The sequence below is a fragment of the Callithrix jacchus genome, chromosome 15 (genome assembly GCF_049354715.1).
Source record: "Callithrix jacchus isolate 240 chromosome 15, calJac240_pri, whole genome shotgun sequence".
Taxonomy (NCBI): domain Eukaryota; kingdom Metazoa; phylum Chordata; class Mammalia; order Primates; family Cebidae; genus Callithrix; species Callithrix jacchus.
In genome coordinates this window covers 53,557,356-53,578,878 of record NC_133516.1, presented here as the reverse complement: position 1 = coordinate 53,578,878, position 21,523 = coordinate 53,557,356, and the positions used below count along the sequence as shown (strand labels likewise).

Sequence of the window (21,523 nt, the reverse complement as noted above, 5' to 3'; positions counted from 1 at the left end):
GGCATCACCCTGAACCACTGGGCCTGGAGCTGGCGCGGGGCTGGAGAGGGGAGGAAATTACATGTGAGGAAAGTCAGAGGAGAGGGTCGGGAACAGATGTGGGCATAAAGGGAAGGCATCTGACATGAAAGAAACAAACAGGACTCCCGCAGCTGGAAGGACAAATCCTTCCATGTTGTCGAGGGTGTGGGATTGGGGCGATTTTGCTCTCCCTTTGTTCTTCCCCCCTGCCTTCCACGTTTCCAGGGCATTTGATTGATGTCTGTCTTCTCTGTTAAGTTATTCCACCATAAGGACACAGCCGGTGGCAGTACCTGGCACGCAGTGGGCGCCGGGTATAGACCTGCTGAGCAAACGAACGGATTCAGGGGCTGCTTCCACCCCCTCACCCCCCCTCCCCGCCTGCTATGTTTCCACAACGCCTGGCACGTAGTAGGCACCCGGTAAACATCTGTAGAGCAAATGATGTGCAAGTTTTCGGCGCTGAGCACGTGGAGCTTTGGAAACCAGGACAGCAAATGAGTGTCTCAGACCACAAAAGCGATTCCGGCGCGTGCGAAAGGCGGCGGTGAGGCGACGGCGAAGGGAACGACGCGGAGCGGGGCGCCCCGTGGGGAGCGCTGCCTGCGTGGCGCCCGGGGCGGGGGCGCGGGGGGGGGGCGCAGCACGTGCTCGTCTGGGAGCCGGCCGGGCCAGGGCGGGCACGCGTGTGCGCGTGGGGCGTGGGGTGTGTGCTGCGCCGTGCCCCCCGTGTGTGCTGCCGGGCGGGCACCGGCGTGAGTCACAGCGGCGCTTGCCTTTATAACGGCCTGGAGGCTCGCGGGAGCCGCCGAGCCTGCCAGTCCGCCGCTCTGCGCTCCACCCAGCGCGCCCCGGCCCGCGCGCCCCTAACCGCCTCCGGTGGCCGTCCAGTCCCGAGGGCACCATGAGGAGCCCACACTGCACCCCACTCCTGTTCCTGCTGCTGCTGCCTCCGCTGCTGCTCACCCCCCGTGCTGGGGACGCCGCCGTGATCACCGGGGTAAGCTGCCCGGGCACACCTGTCCGCCCCGATGCGCGCCTGGGAGTTTGGGATGGAGTCCTGAAGGGCAGGCTAGAGGTAAAGGGAGGGTCGCCCTGGGAGGGGACACCTGCCCTAGTTGACCTTTGGCACACTTGGGACAGTGCCCATATCCAAAAGCAGCAGACGGCTGGGGACACTGGGCGCGTCCTGGAAGAAAAGTGACAAGGGTGTCGCCCACTACCTTTATCATCATTTTCTGCCCCTTCTTCCTTATTACGCACAGCCTCACTCCTCACGTTTTCCTTCTGTTAAACTGAAAGAAGTTTCTCTCCAAGTCTTCTCAAGTACTTTTGGAGGCGCTCCAGCCTCGAACCTTAAAATTTGACGGCCCCTTCCTTAAATGCAAAGGAGCAAGACGAATCCCTAAGTGCTCGGAGTCTTAATCCTACATTCAAAGTTTGCTCCCCTTTGCGTCCTCCGCAGAAACCCTTTGAAATCGCTTGGTCTAGGGCCATGTGCGCACTTTGAAAAGCAATTGTGAGCGCTTCCTTCTGGGTTCCGGGGCTTTTCCCCCCAGTGTCTTGAGGTCTCCTCATAAAGTTTTAAATTTCTAATTCCTGGCAAAGCACCTCCAGCGCTCTGGTATAATGGTGGAGTAGGTTGCTGTGTAGATGTTTAAACTTAGAGAAGACGTCTTCATCTTTTTTGTAAGTAGGAACTAGTTCAGTTCTCTCCCACTCCTAACAATTTTGTGTGTTTCTGAAGAATGGGTTTGCAGTACAATACTGAAATGTCTAGTTTACATTACCAAGACAAAATTGCTATCATGTCCTGCTTTACTGCTGCCTGCAGGCACACAGGCAGCTTTACTGTTTTTTAAGTGAGGAATTATTTCACACCTTCATTATATTACTTCAAATATTTAAGTGCACATAGTAGGATTTAAATAAAACGGCTGTGTTTGAAATCTTGATACATAGATAATAAAATAACATTTAACTTGAAAGGAAATGTCATTGTCTTGAGAAAATAAAGCTCTATTTTCTCTATATTAGTTATTAGGTTTATAGCATTTTGCAGGTTCTTATGATATGACAGCATTTGTGTATATCCGACAGATATTTAACTGTAAGCTCTGTGGTATTTATTAGAAAAGAGATTCTTTTAAAAAAATTACTTGCATAGCTTTGCCAGTCCATGTGGTTGAAAAACAGTTTTTACAGGTCTTTCTAATACATGAGAATGGAAACATGATTGGATTTTTTTCTCCCTCTTCCCCTGCTGGCTCATTTAAAGTTTCTCCTAATCCTCTGAGCCCAAGATCCCCTTGCAATATAAGTATCTTTTTGTTCCATTCACAGGACAACAGTATCTGAATAGAGTTGCAATGGGTTAAGGATGAAGGGCATTAGGAAACAGCTGTCTAATTAAAAATATATAAACCTATGCAACTCCTTGTAAATTTTCCAAGAACTGAAGCTTTTGTTACAGTATAAAATTTTATCACATTGGCTGTCTATCTGTTAGAGAGGCTTAGACTGGACTTATATAGTTTTGTGTGCTGTTTTTGTTGTTATTTTAACTCAGTGTTACAAAAAGAGAATTTTTTAACTGTCTCTAAAGCAATAGGGCAATAAAATGTAGTTATGTCTTCATGACAGGAACCATCTGGATTCAGATGAAAAACTCAGTGACTTATCAAGGTATATTGTGTATAGCATGTTAAACATCCAGGTGATTGAATTTTTAAAGTTTTTGACTGGATTTTTGATTGTCTCATTAAAAAAAAGTTCATGGGGCCTCAAAATCTGGGGTATTGAGCATCTGTTGAAATAAAATACTGGCTAAAACTTCCGCCTCACATCTACAGTTTTTTTGGGTAATGTATGTAGGTATTTTGAAATTGATTTATATGCCCATATAGATTTGTTAAAACTATATTGTAAAAAATCATTGACTAGACGACTTATTTATGGAATGTAATGGCTACATATACATATTTTCTGGCATGCAGATAAAAATTGGAAGATGGAAACATTTATATATTGTCTTATAAAATCCAAATACCTCAAAGTGAAATTTTTAGCTTTTATCCAGATACTTGTTTTAAATAGATTGAGAAATTCTAATGAGGGAAGTAAATGAACTTTAAAGGAAAGTAGTTGGTTACTTTTAATGATAAATAATGTTAATGTGTCCATATTTTTATGTCCTGAGAAGTTCTGACTGTCCTCAAAACTGAGAAATTTGAAAGACAGTTTTAGTTGTTTCCACTAAGTTTACATTTAAATTTGTGCCTGAATTATAGAGGTTTTAGTTTCTTATGTATATAGTACAGGATGTTTTTATCTTATCACTAGCAAAACAGATTACTGCCCATGGTTGAAACAAAAGCAATCTATTTTTTCTTGGTTCTAGGAAATAATAAAAGTTCTTCAGATCCATTTTCATGCAAATAAATTTAGACTACATTATTTATTTCTATTTAGGAGAGTATGGAAATTCCTGTATAGTGGATTCTTCGTATGTATTTACAACTTTCTATATTGAAAGCAGGTGCCTTGAGTAATTACTGTTGACAATTGCACCTGTCGCTTGCATTTCTTAATCTGATGGATCTTCCAGGATCCTTCAGCTGATTCTGTAATGTGTTTGTCGTTTATCCGAAGCCAGTCATTTGCTCTTTGCAGCTTATTCACCTGAAGGAAGAGTAATATAAGGCAAGCATCTTGGTCTGTCCATTCTCAACCTATGAGATTTCTTTAAAGAGAAAATGGTGAAAAAGCAAGTCAGTGGTGTGAGAAACGTCAAGTCTCGTGAACCAAAATGCAAATATTTGAAAGGGAAAATGAGCACTTCTAAAATTTACATCAGTGCCTTTATGGGTCTGGAGTATTTCTTGCGAGATTTAGAGACTATTTAAATCTCTTTTTAAAATTGGGCCCAATGTATTCTGCAGTTAATAGTCATAAAATCTTGTGATTTGATTTATGTAGTTCCTAATGGCCATGTGTAGTGTAGACTAAGATGGTCTTGTTCTTCAAGTTCAAAGCCAATTCAGCCATAAAATCCTGGAAAAGGAGAGCTGATTTCATTTTTTAAATCTTGTTTATTTAAGATTTTCATAATCCAGTGGCTAGAATTTAATCTAATATCAAAAAATGAGAAATATCTATTCTGATCAGATTTTATCGTAGATATACACAAGCAAATGAAGGTTATCATTTTTTAAAAATATATCTGATTATTAAAGTTGAAGTGTTTGGATATTGAAAGCGCATTTTCACTGCTAATTTTAGATTTCCTTAGCCTGAGTCTTTCCTGTTATCTATATTTATCTGTTTGTTTATTACATTTCAGGCTTGTGACAAGGACTCCCAGTGTGGTGGAGGCATGTGCTGTGCTGTCAGTATCTGGGTTAAGAGCATAAGGATTTGCACACCTATGGGCAAACTGGGAGACAGCTGCCATCCACTGACTCGTAAAGTTAGTATATATATTTGTATTCATGGTGGTTCTGTTGTGATAACTCTAAGCAAGGTCTGTATGACCTGAAGGACCAAGTAATGTACTTGACAAACAAAATGAATATTGGAGATTAGCGAAGATAACAGTGGAAAATACCCCTCTCCTCTCCCCTTTCATCTCAAACAATTGTATCATCTACCTTTCTTGTTCCAGTGATAATTTTCATGTTATTGCTCTCATGGTGTTAGAAGCATATTGCCAATATAATTTCCAATACATGAATTTGCTTAAAAGTTATTAAGAACAAAAAAGTATTATGCCCTAGTATGCCCCTTTGCAGAAATCATAGTACAGAAGTTATTGAAAAGATTGCTTTTAATATTAGATCTACTGATAAGGCAGAAGTAAATAAGCTCTGCGTTTTGGGTTTTTTAAGAAAATTGATTATGCAATTACTCTTGTATGTAAAACACCTACAGGGTACAGTGTTCATAGTTTTAGGGATTGATTGATATTCAGTTTTCCAATTTACTATGTTATCTGGTATCTCAATATCATAGTGACCTAAACAGCACTTTTGAAAAGTTATTAACGGTAGTGGCATGATCATAGGATGGCAGGATTGGACAGGGCTTGAGAGGTTGTGTCCCCAAGGGTTGCAGACCCACCTGTCTACAGGGGTCAGGAAGGTTTATATCATATGTGGAAGCGGGTGGGTGGGAGGCAGAAGGTGTGTGGAGCTAGAGAGTTCTTGGCCTTCTGATTGAAGACTTTTGAAACACAGTGTGGTCTCAACAGAGCCCCCCAGGAATGCCAGCTTGCATTGCCTTCCTCTGGTCCCACCTCCATATTTTTCCCATCGGTAAAGTGCCCCTAGAGGCACTGCAACAAGTCCTAGGCCAGGTGGCCTGCGGGAGGCAGAGCTCAGTCTCTCTAGAGTGTTCGTTCTTTCTACACATTGTATGCTTTCTTTTACAAACAAGTAGAATGTTTTCAAAGCAAAGCAAATTTTATTTTTTGTCTTATTTTTTCACATGTGATTTAGGGTTTAAAAATATACTAGAGCCAAACATCTTTCCTATACTCCACAGTCCCAGAGAACAGTTAATGTTTTCACCTCCTCACAGTGCACGGAATGAAATAAATAGTGGCCCCTTGGCCCAGGTTTAGCTGTGCAAGCTGTAATATGGATTCCAGTTGTTTGGGCCTATCTAAAGACTGAATTTGCTTTTGCCTTTCCGGTGGTTGCCTTGTGAAATGCTTCCTGTTACATTTAAACCATCCCTCCCGTGGTTTTACCATGCAAGACTGCACTGTCATTTGAAAACACGACATACATTGTTTATTCTTGGACAGAAGGGGTTTAAACTGTTAGTTGTGTGTCTCAATGCCAAACTTCCCAAGAAGAGGCCCAGCTGCCTTTAGTATTGATCTCATTATATTCAATACCCCTGTTGAATTATGAGCTGTCTTTGGTACACTTAAGTTATTGTCTCTGAAACATTTACTCTTAACTTTCTCCTTTGTTTTTGGCTAAGCATAGTGGCTCACACTGTAATCCCAGCAATTTGGGAGTCTGAGGCAGGCTCTAATACAAATACAAAAATTAGCCAGACGTGGTGACGGGCACCTGTAATCCCGGCTATTCAGGAGGCTGAGGCAGGAGAATTGCTTGAACCTTGGAGGCAGAGGTTGCTGTGAGCTGAAATTGTGCCACTGTTCCCCCACCTGGGTGACAAGAGTGAGACTTCATCTCAAAAAAAAAAGAAAGTTGACCAATATATTTTTCTTTTCTGAAGGAAAAAAAATTCAGATTAAAAACCTGGGACTTGTTTTTTTTTAATTAATATTTTTAAAATTATTAGTGTTTTCTATTTTAGAACCAACCTATGATAAAATCATGTAAACAATTATAATTTCAGAATGTGAACTTATTAAAATTTTAATCTTTTTAAAGTTAAAACATTTTTTAAATACTGATAAAATATAACTAATATAACTAAAACTTTAGCAAAAGATGGGGAGGAAAGCATAATATGCTAATTTTCTCATCTTTCCTATCACAACATTGAGAACCAGCATCTATGTTTATTTTTTGGGATAGCATCATAGCTGTGGTTACAGATTCAATTCAGCAAAAAGACTTATAAGACAGAAATATGCTTTAGTGTAATACAGGTTTTCTCAACCTTGGTATTACATATGCTTTGCCCAGTTTCTCCCAATGGTGACATCTTGCAGAACTATACTACAATATTACAAGCAGGATATTGACACTGATACAGTTCAGGCACAGAACATTTCCATTACTATAAGGGTCCTCATGTTGCCCTTTTATAAGTGCTAATTTCTCTTTAAAAGTGCTGCAAAAGAATAAGAATCATGCTTTCTCAAAGTAATAGATGTTCTGTCTCAGTAACTTCTAGAATTTGCTGTTTGGAATTCTAGGCTATTGGAAACTTAGGATTGAGCGTTGCTTGAGTCTAAAGTAAACCATGGGTTTGGACTAAGTGATTCCAGTGTGCATCTTCTGTAAGCACTTTCTCATGGCATTTGTGATTATGAGACGCCTGTTAGCTTTGTCACATGGTGTCCATAGATACAGAAGTGAGTGGGCCAGTCAAGAAATTAATAAGCATCTACTAAGTGTATAATATCAGAAATTATGACTTTTGGCTAGGCACAGCAGCTCACGCCTGTAATCCCAACACTGGGAGGCCAAGGTGGGCAGATCACCAGGAGTTCAAGACAGGCCTGGGCAACATGGTAAAACCCTGTCTCAGCTGAAAATACAAAAATTAGCCGGGCATCATGGCATGTGCCTGTACTCCCAGCTACTAGGGAAGCTGAGGTGAGAGAATCAGTTGAACCTGGGAGGCAGAGGCTGCAATGAGCCAAGATCATGCCACTGCACTCCAGCCTGGGTGACAGAGCAAGACTGTCTCAAAGAGAAGAGAGAAAAGAAAAGAAAAAAAAGGAAATCATGGTTCTTGTCATTAGGAGCTCACAGATCTGAGTGAACTGAGTTTGAATGAGAAAAAAGCACCTAGGTATTAAGGGCCGTGCAGTTCAGTGTAATCATGATGTTAGGGTCAGTCGAAGCAGATCCAGAGTGATGTTCACACAATCTTAATGTCCTTGATTTAAAGAAAGAGTATAAAGATATTTTTAAAAGTTCTACATAAGCAGATGACCTTGTGAACACACTACTGGGGTCCCTCCTAGGTCTTGGACTAGGAACCCCTGCATGAGAGGGGCTTCGGCCTCTTGGGCTTCGTGGTGAGTCCATCTCTGACTTTGGTGGTGTGAGTTATGTTGGGCCTGCTCAGAGCTGAACAGGGCAGAGTGAGAGGAGCCTTGGGATTTCAGGTGGTCATCCCACTGCTGCCCTTTGAGGAATTCCTAGACTCTGTGGGGCGTTTTGGGACATGTGATTGGCACACAGCAAATATTTGCTGAGTGTTTTCTGTGTACCAAGCTAAGAGCTATATGCTCACAAGTAAAACGGATATGGTCCCCTCTTTAGAGAGTTGGGGGTCTAGGCTTGGAGGTGTTTGAGAAGAGAGCAAAATCTGGAAGAAAGCAGGATCGTGTTTGACTGTGAGCACTTTCCCCTTCCAGCTGAGTAACCTCAGTCCAGGACTTCTGCTCCACCCCAGAAGGAAGCCACTTACCTCTGTCGCAGACAAAGCAGAAATCTGGTGCTGAGGTTTGGGATGCCTTCTGAGAGCTGACTCGAGGCACACAATCCATGAGATTTGTCTTTTCTACTGGGCCCAAGGCACTGCCCACTCCATGCAACAGGCCAGAGAATAAGCATAGGGTCATGATGCAGAAAGTACCAGGCTGTGGGCAGCACGAGGGCACTGACCAGCAAGCAGCTGAAACAATTTTACTGGTGGTCTGTCTTGTATCATTAAGAGGGAAGCTCCATGGTGATGCGCAGCCTCGCCTGTCTTATTCATCGCTATATGCTCAGCACTTAAGATAGGGCCTGGTATGTAGGCGGCACTCAGTATTTGTTGAATGACTGAATAAAAGAAACATACTTGGTGGTCTCTGTTTATAGCAGTCTGACATGCTCATTATAGGTGTATTTCACTGACACACTTCGGGCTCCTTTCACTTGGATATTGCTCTCTGTGTCTATTTTTCTCAACCTCAGCACTATTAATGTCTTGGGCCAGATAATTCTTTGTCGTGGGGATTGTCCTGTGCATTGTGAAATGTTTAGCAGCATCCCTGGCCTCAACTCACTAGATGCCTATAGCACCCTGCTTCCTGCCCTTAGTTGCGACAAACAAAAAACATTTGTAGACATTGCTAAAGGTCCCCTCATAACACAGTCATCCCTAGTTGAGAATCACTGGCCCATGTAGCAACTTTAGGCTTGGCAAAAAGGAAACTTAAGGTCTCAGGGTCAGAGTAGGCTATAAAGATCATTGATTATCACTTCTCATGCTATCCACTTATAAATGTCTAAGCCAGTCCAGCTGTACTCACCTCCTCTGATGTGTTCTTGGTGGCAGCAAAAGAGCTGGCCCCGAGAGTTCCCTTTGACTCACACAGTGACAGAACCATTCTGAGCACAAGTCTATATTAATCCAGTGGTCAACATGCCTGCATATAGATGCTGTCATTAGAACCTGGGAAGTAATGACATAGCAAAAAGGCAGAGGAACTGGAATGGCTTGGCCAGATCTTGCTCTGTCAGTTCACTACATACACACCCTGCTCTCCCATTGCCTCTTTTTCTTCCCTTTGTATTTATTGATCTCAATCATCTCCCTGGCCCTTCCAGAACAATTTTGAGAATGGAAGGCAGGAAAGAAGAAAGAGGAAGAGAAGGAAAAGGAAAAAGGAGGTAAGAAGAATGTGAGTGTGTTACCACCGAAAGACATGCCCAGAAGAATTAGCCTTTACATTGTTGAACTACCACAGAGTTGGGTGTGTCCTATCAGTTCAGCCCCAAAATAAGGTTAGAATGGTTCTGTCACTGTCTGTAGACAGATTTGGTCATCTGTATTGATAGCTACATGAAACATACAAAGAAATCTATTTGGAAGGCATCTAAAAGATGCATTTCAGATTTTCTCATGAGGACAGATCCTTGACGTGGGATGGCCTCTTTTGGTGGAACAGAATGAGACATACACTAGAATGACGTTGAGTAAAGCATTTGAGTTTGGGAGCAAGAAGAACACATCCTCTGCCATGTGTAAGCTATGGAAACATCTCAGAGACATGAGCCTGTAGTCACTCATCTCTCTCACTGTAACCTGAATCAGAGTCACTTGCCATCCAGTTTCACAGATGCTCCAGGCCTAGGGTTAAACTTTCTCCATATTACCTGTAACACAGGCATATTCTCAGGAATGTGTTATGCCTTAGGGGAGGGAAAATCATATTTTCTGTCTTTATTCTAGAAAGCATACATATTTGGAGTGTACACTATTTGCCACTTGCACAGAGAACCACCACGCTCGCTGTTGGTTGACCCTCGTCAACCCAGCTTGGCTGGTGACATGGGCTGGGCTCTTAGAGTGACTCTCCAGTGAAGCAGACCTTTCCCTGCTGCATGGTTTGTTCCATTTATGCAGACTGAGCTTGCCTCCTTCCTGATTTTCCTCGGTTCGTTTTAAAGTCTTTTTCCGAGCACTTTGACTCCTGGCATCTGTGTGCAAATGTATGAATTTAAATATTACTCAATGATGGTGAGTTTATATTTGTTCATTGCATAGACATGGTCATGCCCATGATTCCAGGTTCAAGCTTAAGGAGCTCCAATGATAGGATACCATAAAAAGACATAAATGATAAAAAGTAGAAGGTAGTACAGCTTGAGGACTAAAAGCTTGGTCTCTCAGGTCCACTGCTAGCCAAGCTTTAAGTTTTAGATAAGTGACCTTGGGCAATATACCAGTCTCTGCCTCATCCTCTCATCTGTAAAATGGGCATAAAGTGCTTGCCATCTTTACAGGGTGATTATCAGAATGGGAAAAACATATAAAAAGTACTGAGCAGGACGGATGTGGTAACTCATGCCTGTAATCCCAGCAGTTCGAGAGGCCGAGGCAGGCCAATCACTTGAGGTTGGGAGTTTAAGACCCGTCTGGCCAACATGGTGAAACCCCATGTCTACTAAAACTACACAAATTATCTGGGTATGGTGGTGCACACCTGTAATCCCAGCTACTCGGGAACCTGAGGCAGGAGAACCACTTGAACACGGGAGGCGGAGGTTGCAGTGACCCAAGATTGTACCACTGCACTCCAGCCTGGGTGACAGAGCCGGCATTTTTGAGACTCTACCTTAAAAATACATAATAGATAATAAGTAAGTAAAAAGTACTGAGTATATGCCTAATGGGTAGCTAACACTCAATAAACACTAGTTATTGTTATTTAAAGAGCTATCTCAAGAATGGTTGGGTTTGTTTGTTTTTGAAACATTTCCAGCTCTGACTCCATTTTCTCTTTTATTTAGGTTCCATTTTTGGGGCGGAGGATGCATCACACTTGCCCATGTCTGCCAGGCTTGGCCTGTTTACGGACTTCCTTTAACCGATTTATTTGTTTAGCCCGAAAGTAATCACTCTAGAGTAGAAACCAAATGTGAATAGTCACATCTTATCTGTAAAGTCTTATTTGTGATCGTGCCAAACAAAGAATATGCCAGAAAGAAATGCTCTTGCTTCCTCAACTTTCCAAGTAACATTTTTATCTTTGATTTTTAAATGATTTCTTTTAATCCAAAGGGAATTTTAATTTTGGATGGAAATATAAAGTGTAAGGCATTATGGAACTGGTTCTCATTTCCCTGTTTGTGTTTTGGTTGGCTTTGACTTTTTTTTTTAATGTCAAAAATGTACTTATTTTCACAAAAATTAGGAAAATAAGAATTTGACATTTTGTTAAAGAAACTTTGTTTTCTCGCCACTCCAAGCCCCATTTGTGCCCCACCACACATACACACATACAACTTTTGGTCTCTTGCCTCTTCCACCTCAAAGAATTTCAAGGTCCTTACTTTATTTTTCTCCATTTCTCTCCTCTCCTCTTGCATTTTAAAGTGGAGGGTTTATCTCCTTGAGTTTGATGGCAGAAACACTGATGGGAATCCAGCTTTTTGCCTGCTATTTAAATAGTGAAAAAAATGTATATTTGAACTTGACACTCCAAACTCCTTTCGTGCAGCAGACGCTGGGAGTGCTGCTGGAACCTTCCTAAACCTGTCACTCCAAGAGGACTTCACCTCGGTTCCTGGGCTAGTGTGTGGACAGAGGGAATAGAAAGCCAAATTAATTTTGTCCAGATTTCTAGATTTGGATTTTTCTAAAAATAAAAGATTACATTAACTTCTTTTTCTTTTTATAAAGTTTTTTTTTTTTTAAGTCTCCTACTTAGAGATATTCTAGAAAATGTCACTGGAAGAGGAAGTATTTATTTTAATCTGGCATAACACTAATTACCATTTTTAAATTGGTATTAAGTTGTAACTTAAACCTTGTTTGTAACTGAAAGGTCGATTGTAATGGATTGCCGTTTGTACCTGTATCAATATTGCTGTGTAAAAATTCTGTATCAGAATAATGACAGTACTGTATATCATTTATTTTAATATTATATCCTTATTTTTGTCACAATTGTTGTCAGTTTTTATTATCTGCATATTTCTAAGTATGCTGCATTTCAACATGGATAAAGACCCCAAAGTTGGTAAAATAGTCCCAAAGATGATGTGCATTTTTGTTTTACATACAGCAGAGTTCTGTATGTACTCTGTTAAATAATAAAATCTGTTGCATGGATTTTAAGGTGGTTCAAAAAATAATGTGTAAATCAGCGAGATCTTGGAGCATGAAGTAGAATGTTGTCATGCAAAATTGATTGTAATCAGGAAAGGACTCATGGGACTGAAGTGTATTGACTTGGCAGATAGTGATGGGAGTGTGTCCCGGGTGGTTAGGCAGGGTGCTCGGTGCTACCACACAGTGATGCCAACGTGGGCTTGCCTTGAAAACCCATCAAGTATTGTAAATGGTTTCAACGTCGCAAATAAACAACTGAAGAAATGTGTTTAACTGACTAAACTTGCCCATGCCAACCCACCAACAATTTCCAAACACAGAAACTGTCGATTTTGTAGTTATTGACTCAGCTTGGGCTTACGATTGCACATTGTAATTTTACCCCTTGGGCTAATGTGTCCCATAAGTGTATGGGAGTTTGCTGTGTTGATTACCAAGCTTGGGCAGAAAAATATTATTTTCGGTTGTTTAGTTCGTGTTCCTGATTACATTCCTCTGCGAGTTTGCTGAAGAAAGTTCAAGTTCAACAAGTGGAATTATGAGTAAAGAAACAGGCATTTTGGCGATTTTGTTGTTTGTTTTCATATAATGTCCATGACTTTAAAGTCTATGTTGATGCGGTGCAGTGGCTCACACCTGTAATCCCAGCACTTTGGGAGGCCAAGGCAGGAGGATCATTTGAGCTCAGGAGTTTGAGACCAGCCTGGGCAACATGGAGAAACCTCATTTCTAAAAGAAAAGAAAAATTAGCTGGGCACAGTGGCATGCACCATTAGTCCCAGCTACCCAGGAGGCTGAGGTGGGAGAATCACTGAAACCTGGGAGGTCAAGGCTGCAGTGAGCTGTGATATTGTATTACTACTGCACTCCAGCCTGGGCGACAGAGCAAGACCCTGTATCAAAAAAAGAAAAAGAAAAAAGCTATGATATTTTTTCCAGTTCCTAGGATCGTCTTACACACATGCTGGGACTTCATATACCAGAATTTCCACAAGGTAAGGCAAAATGAAAATTTCTATCAAAAAAACTAAGTCCGTAGTCTACTTTGAAAATACCATGAATGAAAATACCCTTCATTCTAAGGTAGAAAAAAATCTTATGCCAGAAGATGATGCCCAAACTCTACTGGACCTTCTGATTTCTTTGCAAACATTGACTTTCATGAAAACTATCATTTCTGACTGTTTTGCCTTTTATCAAAAGCAACATTTTTTTAAACCATAAAAATGTTTATGTCAAAACTATTTCCTATAAACCCTCTTAGCTCACTGAGGACCTTCATTCTTCTCAGTATTTCAATGTAGTTCTTTTGTTAGAGCCTTTTACAAAGTCTGTCCAGTGATAGGTCAAATACATAACCCAATTTTCCTCTTCATTGGTTTCAATATTAGAAATCTCATCCTACCCTTTTCTAGCTTCATTTTTAGAAGGTTAAAGCTGGGGGCCATTTTAATTTTAAAAACTGGACATTTTTGGTATTCACTAAGGGTCCCTGTGAAATTCACAGCAACCTTTTATGGTGTTTCCATCTTCATGTTTCCATGTCATTCTGATAACATCCTCAAAATTAATATTTCATCCTCTCATTTCCCCAAAGTTGTTAATTCTTAGTACTCCCTTTTGTGTTGAAGAGAACTGTTTCCTCCAGCATTTTCACAAATTTTAATTGACAAAAACTGTATTTATGGTATGCAACATGATGTTTTGAAATATGGATATGTTGTAGAATGCTAAATTGAGCTAATTAATGTATGGACTACCTCACACATTATTTTTTTGTGATGAGAACAGTTAACATCTCTCAGTGACTTTCAAGTATAAAGTATTAACTATAGTCACTGTGTCGTATAATGGATCTTCATTCCAGGATTTTTAAATTTTTTATTTCAAAGATGATGGTCTTTAACAGCATGATCTTTAAATAAACTTTATCATACACACACACACACACACACACACACATATGCATATATTTTTAGGGCACTTTCAGAGTACACATTTCCCAAAATTAGAGATGCAATTGTGATTCTGTTCTTCAAGCATGGTTCCCATTTTTTTCTGTCACCCACCAATCTCAAAAATTCTGATTTCATTTTTATACGATGAGGCCTAAGTGTTGGGATTCTTTTAAGCTCCCTGATTTAATTGTAAGGTGTATCCACAGTCGAGAGCCACTGAGAATCAATAAGAGGACTGTACTCCTATAGAAAGATTACTGGTACCCAGTGACACTATTTGATGAGACACCTTTCTAGATGAATTAGTAATGAGGATAGTAGCTGAGAGTCTTTGATTTTCTTGCCACCCTCAAAAGTTCCTGTGGTCTTCAGCATTGGTTTCCTTTCATTCTAGAGGGAGACACACAAAGGGGTTCCACTGGAGAATTCCCAGCAGCAGTTACCTAGCCCATTTGAAGAATTCATGTGAAATTCCCTAGAATTAGATTAGGGAAGCAGACCCCATCCAACCTGGCTGGCTTCACAGCTCCCTGGGTTTCATGAGCTCTCATATCCTCTAGTGCACCCTCCTGGTTGACCCAGCTTCTGAACTCCCCAACAGGCACTCCCCTCTCCCAGCCCCTTCCCCATACATCTCAGGATTCCATTCTGTTTTACTGGGTCCATAAATCATCTAAGTTCTTTAGAAAGCCCAATATTGCACTACACTCAATAAATCAGACTGGTAAGCATTTCAATAAAATACATATTTGTCACAAAAGATTAAAAGCAAAAAAGTAGAAAATTGTGGTATAGGCAACATGATTGCTGGCAACAAAATGCAAAGGCTAATGCATGTTACGTGCATACTGAGTATGCATTCTTATGCCCCTGTAGGGATTCCCTCATCATAAAGCCTGGAACACTGACTCATGCAGTTGCACCCGTTGTGCCAGCTGGGTAAAACGACGGCCTTTTCCATGGAGTGACAACCTTGGTGAATAGTTCCAGGCACTCTCACATTACTCCAGACCTGAGTTTCTCAATCTCAACACTAGTGCACTACTGACTTTCTGGGCCACAATTTTTTTTTTTTTTTTTTTTAGACAGACTCTTGCTCTGTCACCCAGGCTGGAGGGAAGTGGCGTGATCTCTGCTCACTACAACCTCTGCCTCCTGAGTTCAAGTGATTCTCCTGCCTCAGCCTCCTGAGTAGCTGGGATTACCAAAGTGCAAAACCATGCCTGGCTAAGTTTTGTGTTTTAGTAGAGATAGTGTTTCACCATATTGGCCATGGCTGGTCTTGAACTCCTGGCCTCAAGGGATCTGCCCACCTCAACCTCCCAAAGTGCTGGAATTACAGGTGTCAGCGCTGCTCCTGGCCCGGGGCCACGTAATTTATTGTTGTGGAGGACTCTCCTGTGCATTGCACGATGTTTAGCAGCAGCCCTGGCTACTAGTTCCCAGTAACACCCCCCAGGTTTTGAAAACCAAAAATGTCTCTAGACACTTCCAAGTGCCCTCTGCAGGTTGCAGGTGGAGATAAATTATGCCCCTTTGAAAACTGCTGCTTTAGTGTAAAGCTATTTTGTGTCTTCTTGGCTTCATTTAATGATCATGTGTTTTTATTCCAGTACAGAAAGTTGAAAAGATGGTATTTAAAAAGTTAAACCTCCAAATGTGACATTGCAAAATCAGAATCTTAAAAAAATGAACAAAATATTTTTGTTTTCGAAATAGTGGAATGGGGCCGGGGATACTGGTGGCTCACACCTGTAATTTCAGCACTTTGGGAGACTGATCACTTGAGGCCAGGAGTTCAAGAACAGCTTGGCCAACATGGCAAAACAGGTAGCTGGCGCATGCCTATAATCCCAGCTACTCAGAAGGCTTAGGGACAAGAATTGTTGAACTCAAGAGGTGGAGGTTGCCTTGAGCCAAGATCAAGCCACTGCACTCCAGCTTGGGTGACAGAGCAAGACTCTGTCTCAAAAACAAGAAAAATAGTAGTGGAATAGCAAACATTGGATATAGTTTACATATTCAATTAAAAAAAGTCTGTCAGCTCTATGGTTTATTGTGTTTCAAGGAAGAAATTTTTATAGTCACTCTTAAAAATAAAGTTTAAGATGAAGGGCTCAGATAAATTCCATCAGAGACAAATTAGATGAATGATACTGCATCTTTTTTTTTTCTTTTCTTTCTTTCCTTTTTTTTTTTTAAGGAAATGGGTCTCACTGTCACCCAGGCTGGTCTTGACTTGAACTCCTGAAGCTCAAGTGATCCTCCTACCTTGGCCTCCCAAAGTGCTGGGATTACAGGTGGGAGCCACCACACCCAGCCAACTTCACATCTTTGGAGTACACTTCTAACACATTTCCATATTGTTTAAATTTTAGTAATCTTGATTAAAATGTGATATAACTTATGAAAAATGTTTTTTTTTTGCACAAATATGAAAGCTTTACAAGCAAAATTGGGGAACATTGTGCTTTATTAAGTTAAACAGTTGACTAACTGCTGAGAAGTTCTCAAATAGAGTTTCCCTCCAAACAAGATTGAGGCTGGCAGGAGTGCATTTGGTTCATTCTTAAAAACAAGCAAATCAACAAAAACTTTGTATTATTGAAATTTTTAAACATAAAGGAAAGGAAGTGTAAAGAAGTCTCGTATGTCCATCATCTCGTGTCTCATCAGCATTTATCATCTAGATGCCAAGCTTCTTCTACCTCTACCTCCCCACCTACCTCCACCCCTTCTGTATTGTGTTGAAGCAAATCTGTTTTGTTCTTTCTTGACAAGGTCCACTGGTCACTATTTCATTTGGAAAAGACAGCGTGGCTCTAAGGTAATCTCACTGTTCAACCTGTACTCCTAAATATTTGCTCTTGAGATATATTTTTGAAATCCAAAGTAGGAGTTTGAAATGGAGGAGCAAAATATTTCAGGCTCAAAATGTGTATGTGGGTGAATGTTTGCTCCTGTATAGAAATTTAAAAGAAAATATTTTGTGGCTCAAAATGTAAGAGACTTAGAGAAAAGTATGTGTCTAGCTGTGGTGCTGTGATTGGTTTATAGGAGTGGAATGGTGTCTGAAATTATTAGTCCTTTGGACAGCAAATGTGAATATTCTATATTTTTTTGAATGTGGTTAGAAGAGAAAAAATTTCTACAAGGAAAATATTAATATGATTGGTAGACTCTTAATTGTCTTCCACAGTTCATTCATTCTCACATTTATTCATTACTTCTCATGTTCTCTCTCTGTTTTAGCAGGGTACATGACCATCTATCTAGACATCTAGAGACTGGAGACTGCATTTACCAGCTGCCCAGGTGTGGCCATGTGACATAAATTCTTAGTGATGAAATGTGAACAGAAGTGATCTGCCTCTCTTACTTAAAAGAAAATTCCACTTCCTCTCTAATGAGGAGATGCAATAATGAATCTGTCTGCTTTGCAGAGAGTGAAGGCAATTGGGGAAAATGGTAGAGCTGACCCACCAATGTGGGTCCGTGGATAACCTCCAGAACCAGTCACCCCATTATCAGGGAGGAACCATCATGCCACTGTGTGGCTTTGTTGAAGCACTCCCACCTCTACCCTAACCAATAAGTGGAATCATTGTCTTCAAAAGTGCATCATGGTGTTATAATTTATACTTCATTTCATTATGTTTTAAACGTTGTTTTTGTGTTCTTGTTCAGTGGTTGCCATGCAGAGAGTGGGATCAGTCACCACACCCACCCACCCAAAACTGCTTTGGATGTTGGGACTGATGACAGGAGGATGTGACAACACTTATTACTCACATAATGGAATGTTCTGGTGAGAGCAAACACAGGTTGGCCCAGGTGGCAATGGCAAGGCACTGAGGTTGATTTTTGGTTTTATTATGATCAGGAAGCAGAGCCAGGCTGAGAGTTCTTACCAGGGTTGGCTAGCTCAGATGTAGAGCAAAGATATAATGAGAGAAAGAGAAAGAGAGAATGATGGGGTTTGAGAGCTGTCAGTGTCAAATGTCAAAACTGAGTTTTACTCTTAACTATAGTCCTGATATCTTAATGAGAACCTGCTAATCAGATAAAGAATGAATTTTCAAATGGTTAAACTTACTTAAAAATTTTGGTCACGAGAGCTCCATATTCCAAACCCTAAGAAAATATGTAAATCCATCTTCTTGCAGCCAGTATTTTAAACTCAAAGCTGTCACCTGCCCATGGATTAAGACATTTTAGAGACAAGGAAAAGTCACTGAGGCCCATTACAACTGTACATTTTCTTATGTTGTTGAAATGAATTTTAATCTGGCCAAAAGATACCAGAAAAAAGAAAAGATCAAACATTAAATGACAAACTTAAGAGAGAACAAAGCTGCTTTTCAAACTAGCAAAAGCAAAGTAGTATACAATTAACAGAAAACTAATCATGTCTTTATATAATTGTGTTTCTTTCAATAGAAGAAAGTCATTAAATGTATATCCAAAAGTATTAAATTCTAATATAGTTATAAAACTTATGAAGTAACTTACAAATTTAAAAAAAAATCCTTTGTGAGACCACGTGTCACTATACTCATAAAGGATTAGAACAATTATGCAAATTAAATTCTAGAAATAGCTCTGGGTATCCCATAATTCCTCAAGACAGATATGCAAATTAAACTGATTGTGACTGTGGGTTAAAAGAATTACACACTGTACATTTATGCTCCTTTTGTCACTTTGCAGAATGAGTTCCTGTGACAGGCTTTTCCTATCTCTTCTCTGTCTTTCTCTTCTATGTAGCACTTTGCCATGCACATTGGTCGATATTCTGGAAATATATGGGGAATTTATAAGGAATAAAAGGGAAAAATAAATCTGTTAAGTGAAAAGACAAGAAAAAGTTTCACCTCATGCATTTTAAGCTTAATGATTCCTATAGAATTTTTTAATAGGACATATATCAGATGGCATTGAAAGGTAAATACTTTTTCAAAGCCTTTCAAAATCACAGCACATCTATATCTTCAAGAAAATGAAACTATTTACTGTTTCCTCCAGGTTCAAACCAAAAATCAATGTATGTGGCCTGGTGCAGTGGTTCATGCCTGGAATCCCAGCACTTTGGGAGGCTGAGGCAGGTGGATCACGAGGTCAAGAGATCAAGACCATCCTGGCCTACATGGTGAAACCCCATCTCTACTAAAAACACAAAAATTAGCTGGGCATGGTGGTGCGTACCTGTAGTCCCAGCTACTTGGGAGGCTAAGGCAGGAGAATTACTTGAACCCGGGAGGTGGAGGTTGCAGTGAGCTGAGACCATACCATTGCACTCTAGGCTGGGCAACAGAGTGACATTCCATCTCAAAAAAAAAAAAAAGGAAAAAGAATGTATGCTTCTTGGATATTATTTTCTGGCAGAAAATAAGATTTCCATCCCAGAAAGCTATGCAGATTGGCATAGTTCAGATAATATACATTTATCAGGGAAATGTTTAAATATACACTTTTCCAATAGTTTACATGCTTTTCACCTAGATTGGACTGGCCACTTAAAACTTAATTTATAAATGACTAAATTATTTCTCCTAGAAGCCAAGTAGTGATAGCCAATTTATTTGTCTCCTATATGTAACTGAGAAATACAAATGTTGCATTTATGCCTTGATGTTGCAGCTTAAAATGTTTTTGCATGATTTCTCTGTGTAATTTAAAATGACTTCAAAACTTCAGGCTTTCAGGTATAAAGTTTGAGCTGCTTATTTATCTTAAATGCTTCAACTAGAATACAGAGTTGGTAGGGTACCTACTGAGCCTTTTCCCTGCCCTCTTTTTTCCTAAATGAAAGCACGAAATACCCTTCTCTGTGGTGTAAACCTGCCGTTTCCCCTTCCCCTCCTTTCAGAGGGTGCTGAAGTGGCACTTTTCAGGGCTACCTGTTTGAGTTCTATTCAGTTCTGACATTTCTGGTCAATGGCGTCTTCGCTGGCTCTCTTCACAGCATGGTTTTATGTAAAAAACATCCTCCACTAAAATGACCACATTCCTTACCAGCACTTGACTATTTGGATAGAATTGGAAGAAAAACCTTTGAAGAGGGAATTATGTGGTTTTATTTTGCTTAGAGAAATGTATTTTGGAAAATGGATTCCAGAGTGCAGAAAGTGCAGGAGTCAGAAAGAAATGTAAGAACCCAGGAGGAGAGAGAGATGGAACCTGGACAATTTCTGTTTCAGTCTTCGGGGTTTCTTTTTCCCTCCTTTCCAGACAATCGATGATGATACCTGATCTCTTCAGTATTCCCGAGCTCTTTATCTAGATCCCTCTTTTGGCATCTACCCCGTGTTCTGCCTTGCTTTGTGGTTTTGGGTACATTTGCCAAGTTTTCCCAATTAGCCTGCTAACTTTTTTTTTTTTTTTTTTTTTTTAGATGGAGTCTCGAGCTGTCCCCCAGGCCAGAGTACAGTGGCGTGATCTTAGCTTACTGCAACCTCCACCTCCTGGGCTTAATTGATCCTCCCACGTCAGCCTCCTGAGTGGCTGGGACTACAGGCATGCATCACCATGCTGGCTAATTTTTGTATTTCTAGTAGAGACAGGGCTTTGCCATCTTGGCCAAGTTGGTCTCAAACTTCTGGCTTCAGGTGATCTGCCTGCCTTGACCTCCCAAAGTGTTGGGATTACAGGCATGAGTCACCACACCTGCTATCTCTTTAGTAAGAGTGCTGCCCCTTCCTCATCCCTGTGTCCTTCTGTACTGTTCAACACAGAAATTGGCTTCTGAGTCAGCCCCAGGACCTGGGGCCCTTCACCTGTTAAGGAGCAAGGCATTTGAGAATGTAGAGGGCTAATGGTGAGACCAAAGATTTAGGAGAAATAATTATGTGATTTTATTTCTTAAGAAATAAGGAGAGAAGGAAGGAAGGGAAAAGAGAAACCGAACAGTAGAAGCCAATATGACATTTGGTAAGGCTGAATAGTGGACAGGGATTATCATTATTGTTACTGATTTATTACACGCTTCCCCACTTTGCTTAAGATATTTCATTTAAAAAATGAATATGTCACACCTGTAATCCCAGCACTTTGGGAGGCCAAGGTAGGTGAACCACTTGAGGCCAAGAGTTGGTGACCAGCCTGGCCAACATGGCAAAACCCGGTCTCTGCTAAAAATACAAAAATTAGTTGGGCATGGTGGCAGGTGCCTGTAATCCCAGCTACTCGGGAGGCTGAGCTGTAATTCTACTTGAACACAAAGAGAGGTTGCAGTGAGCTGAGATCATGCCACTGCCCTCCAGCCTGGGCAACAGAGCAAGACT

The 21,523-nt window shown here is 40.7% G+C and overlaps 1 protein-coding gene across 2 annotated transcripts; it reads left to right on the top strand.

Annotated features, from left to right (window-relative positions):
- The first annotated feature begins 828 nt into the window (after window positions 1–828).
- PROK2 (prokineticin 2) lies at window positions 829–12,553 on the top strand. 2 transcript variants are annotated; one of them, XM_002758554.6, is made up of 4 exons: window positions 829–1,021; window positions 4,364–4,489; window positions 9,273–9,335; window positions 10,959–12,553. In XM_002758554.6, exons 1-4 carry the CDS (start codon window positions 926–928, stop codon window positions 11,061–11,063), a joined length of 390 nt encoding a protein of 129 aa, XP_002758600.1. In that variant the 5' UTR covers window positions 829–925; the 3' UTR covers window positions 11,064–12,553. The 2 variants fall into 2 exon arrangements, with proteins under 2 accessions (XP_002758600.1, XP_008980275.1); XM_008982027.5 differs by lacking the exon at window positions 9,273–9,335.
- The last annotated feature ends 8,970 nt before the right edge of the window (window positions 12,554–21,523 follow it).

Bases quoted from the DNA above. Each gene is read 5' to 3' on its own strand.
- PROK2 (XM_002758554.6), top strand. From the start codon at position 926: ATGAGGAGCCCACACTGCACCCCACTCCTGTTCCTGCTGCTGCTGCCT. The intron at 4,490-9,272 runs GTTAGTATATAT...TGGCCCTTCCAG, and splicing joins GCCATCCACTGACTCGTAAA to AACAATTTTGAGAATGGAAG. The intron at 9,336-10,958 runs GTAAGAAGAATG...TCTTTTATTTAG, and splicing joins GAAGGAAAAGGAAAAAGGAG to GTTCCATTTTTGGGGCGGAG.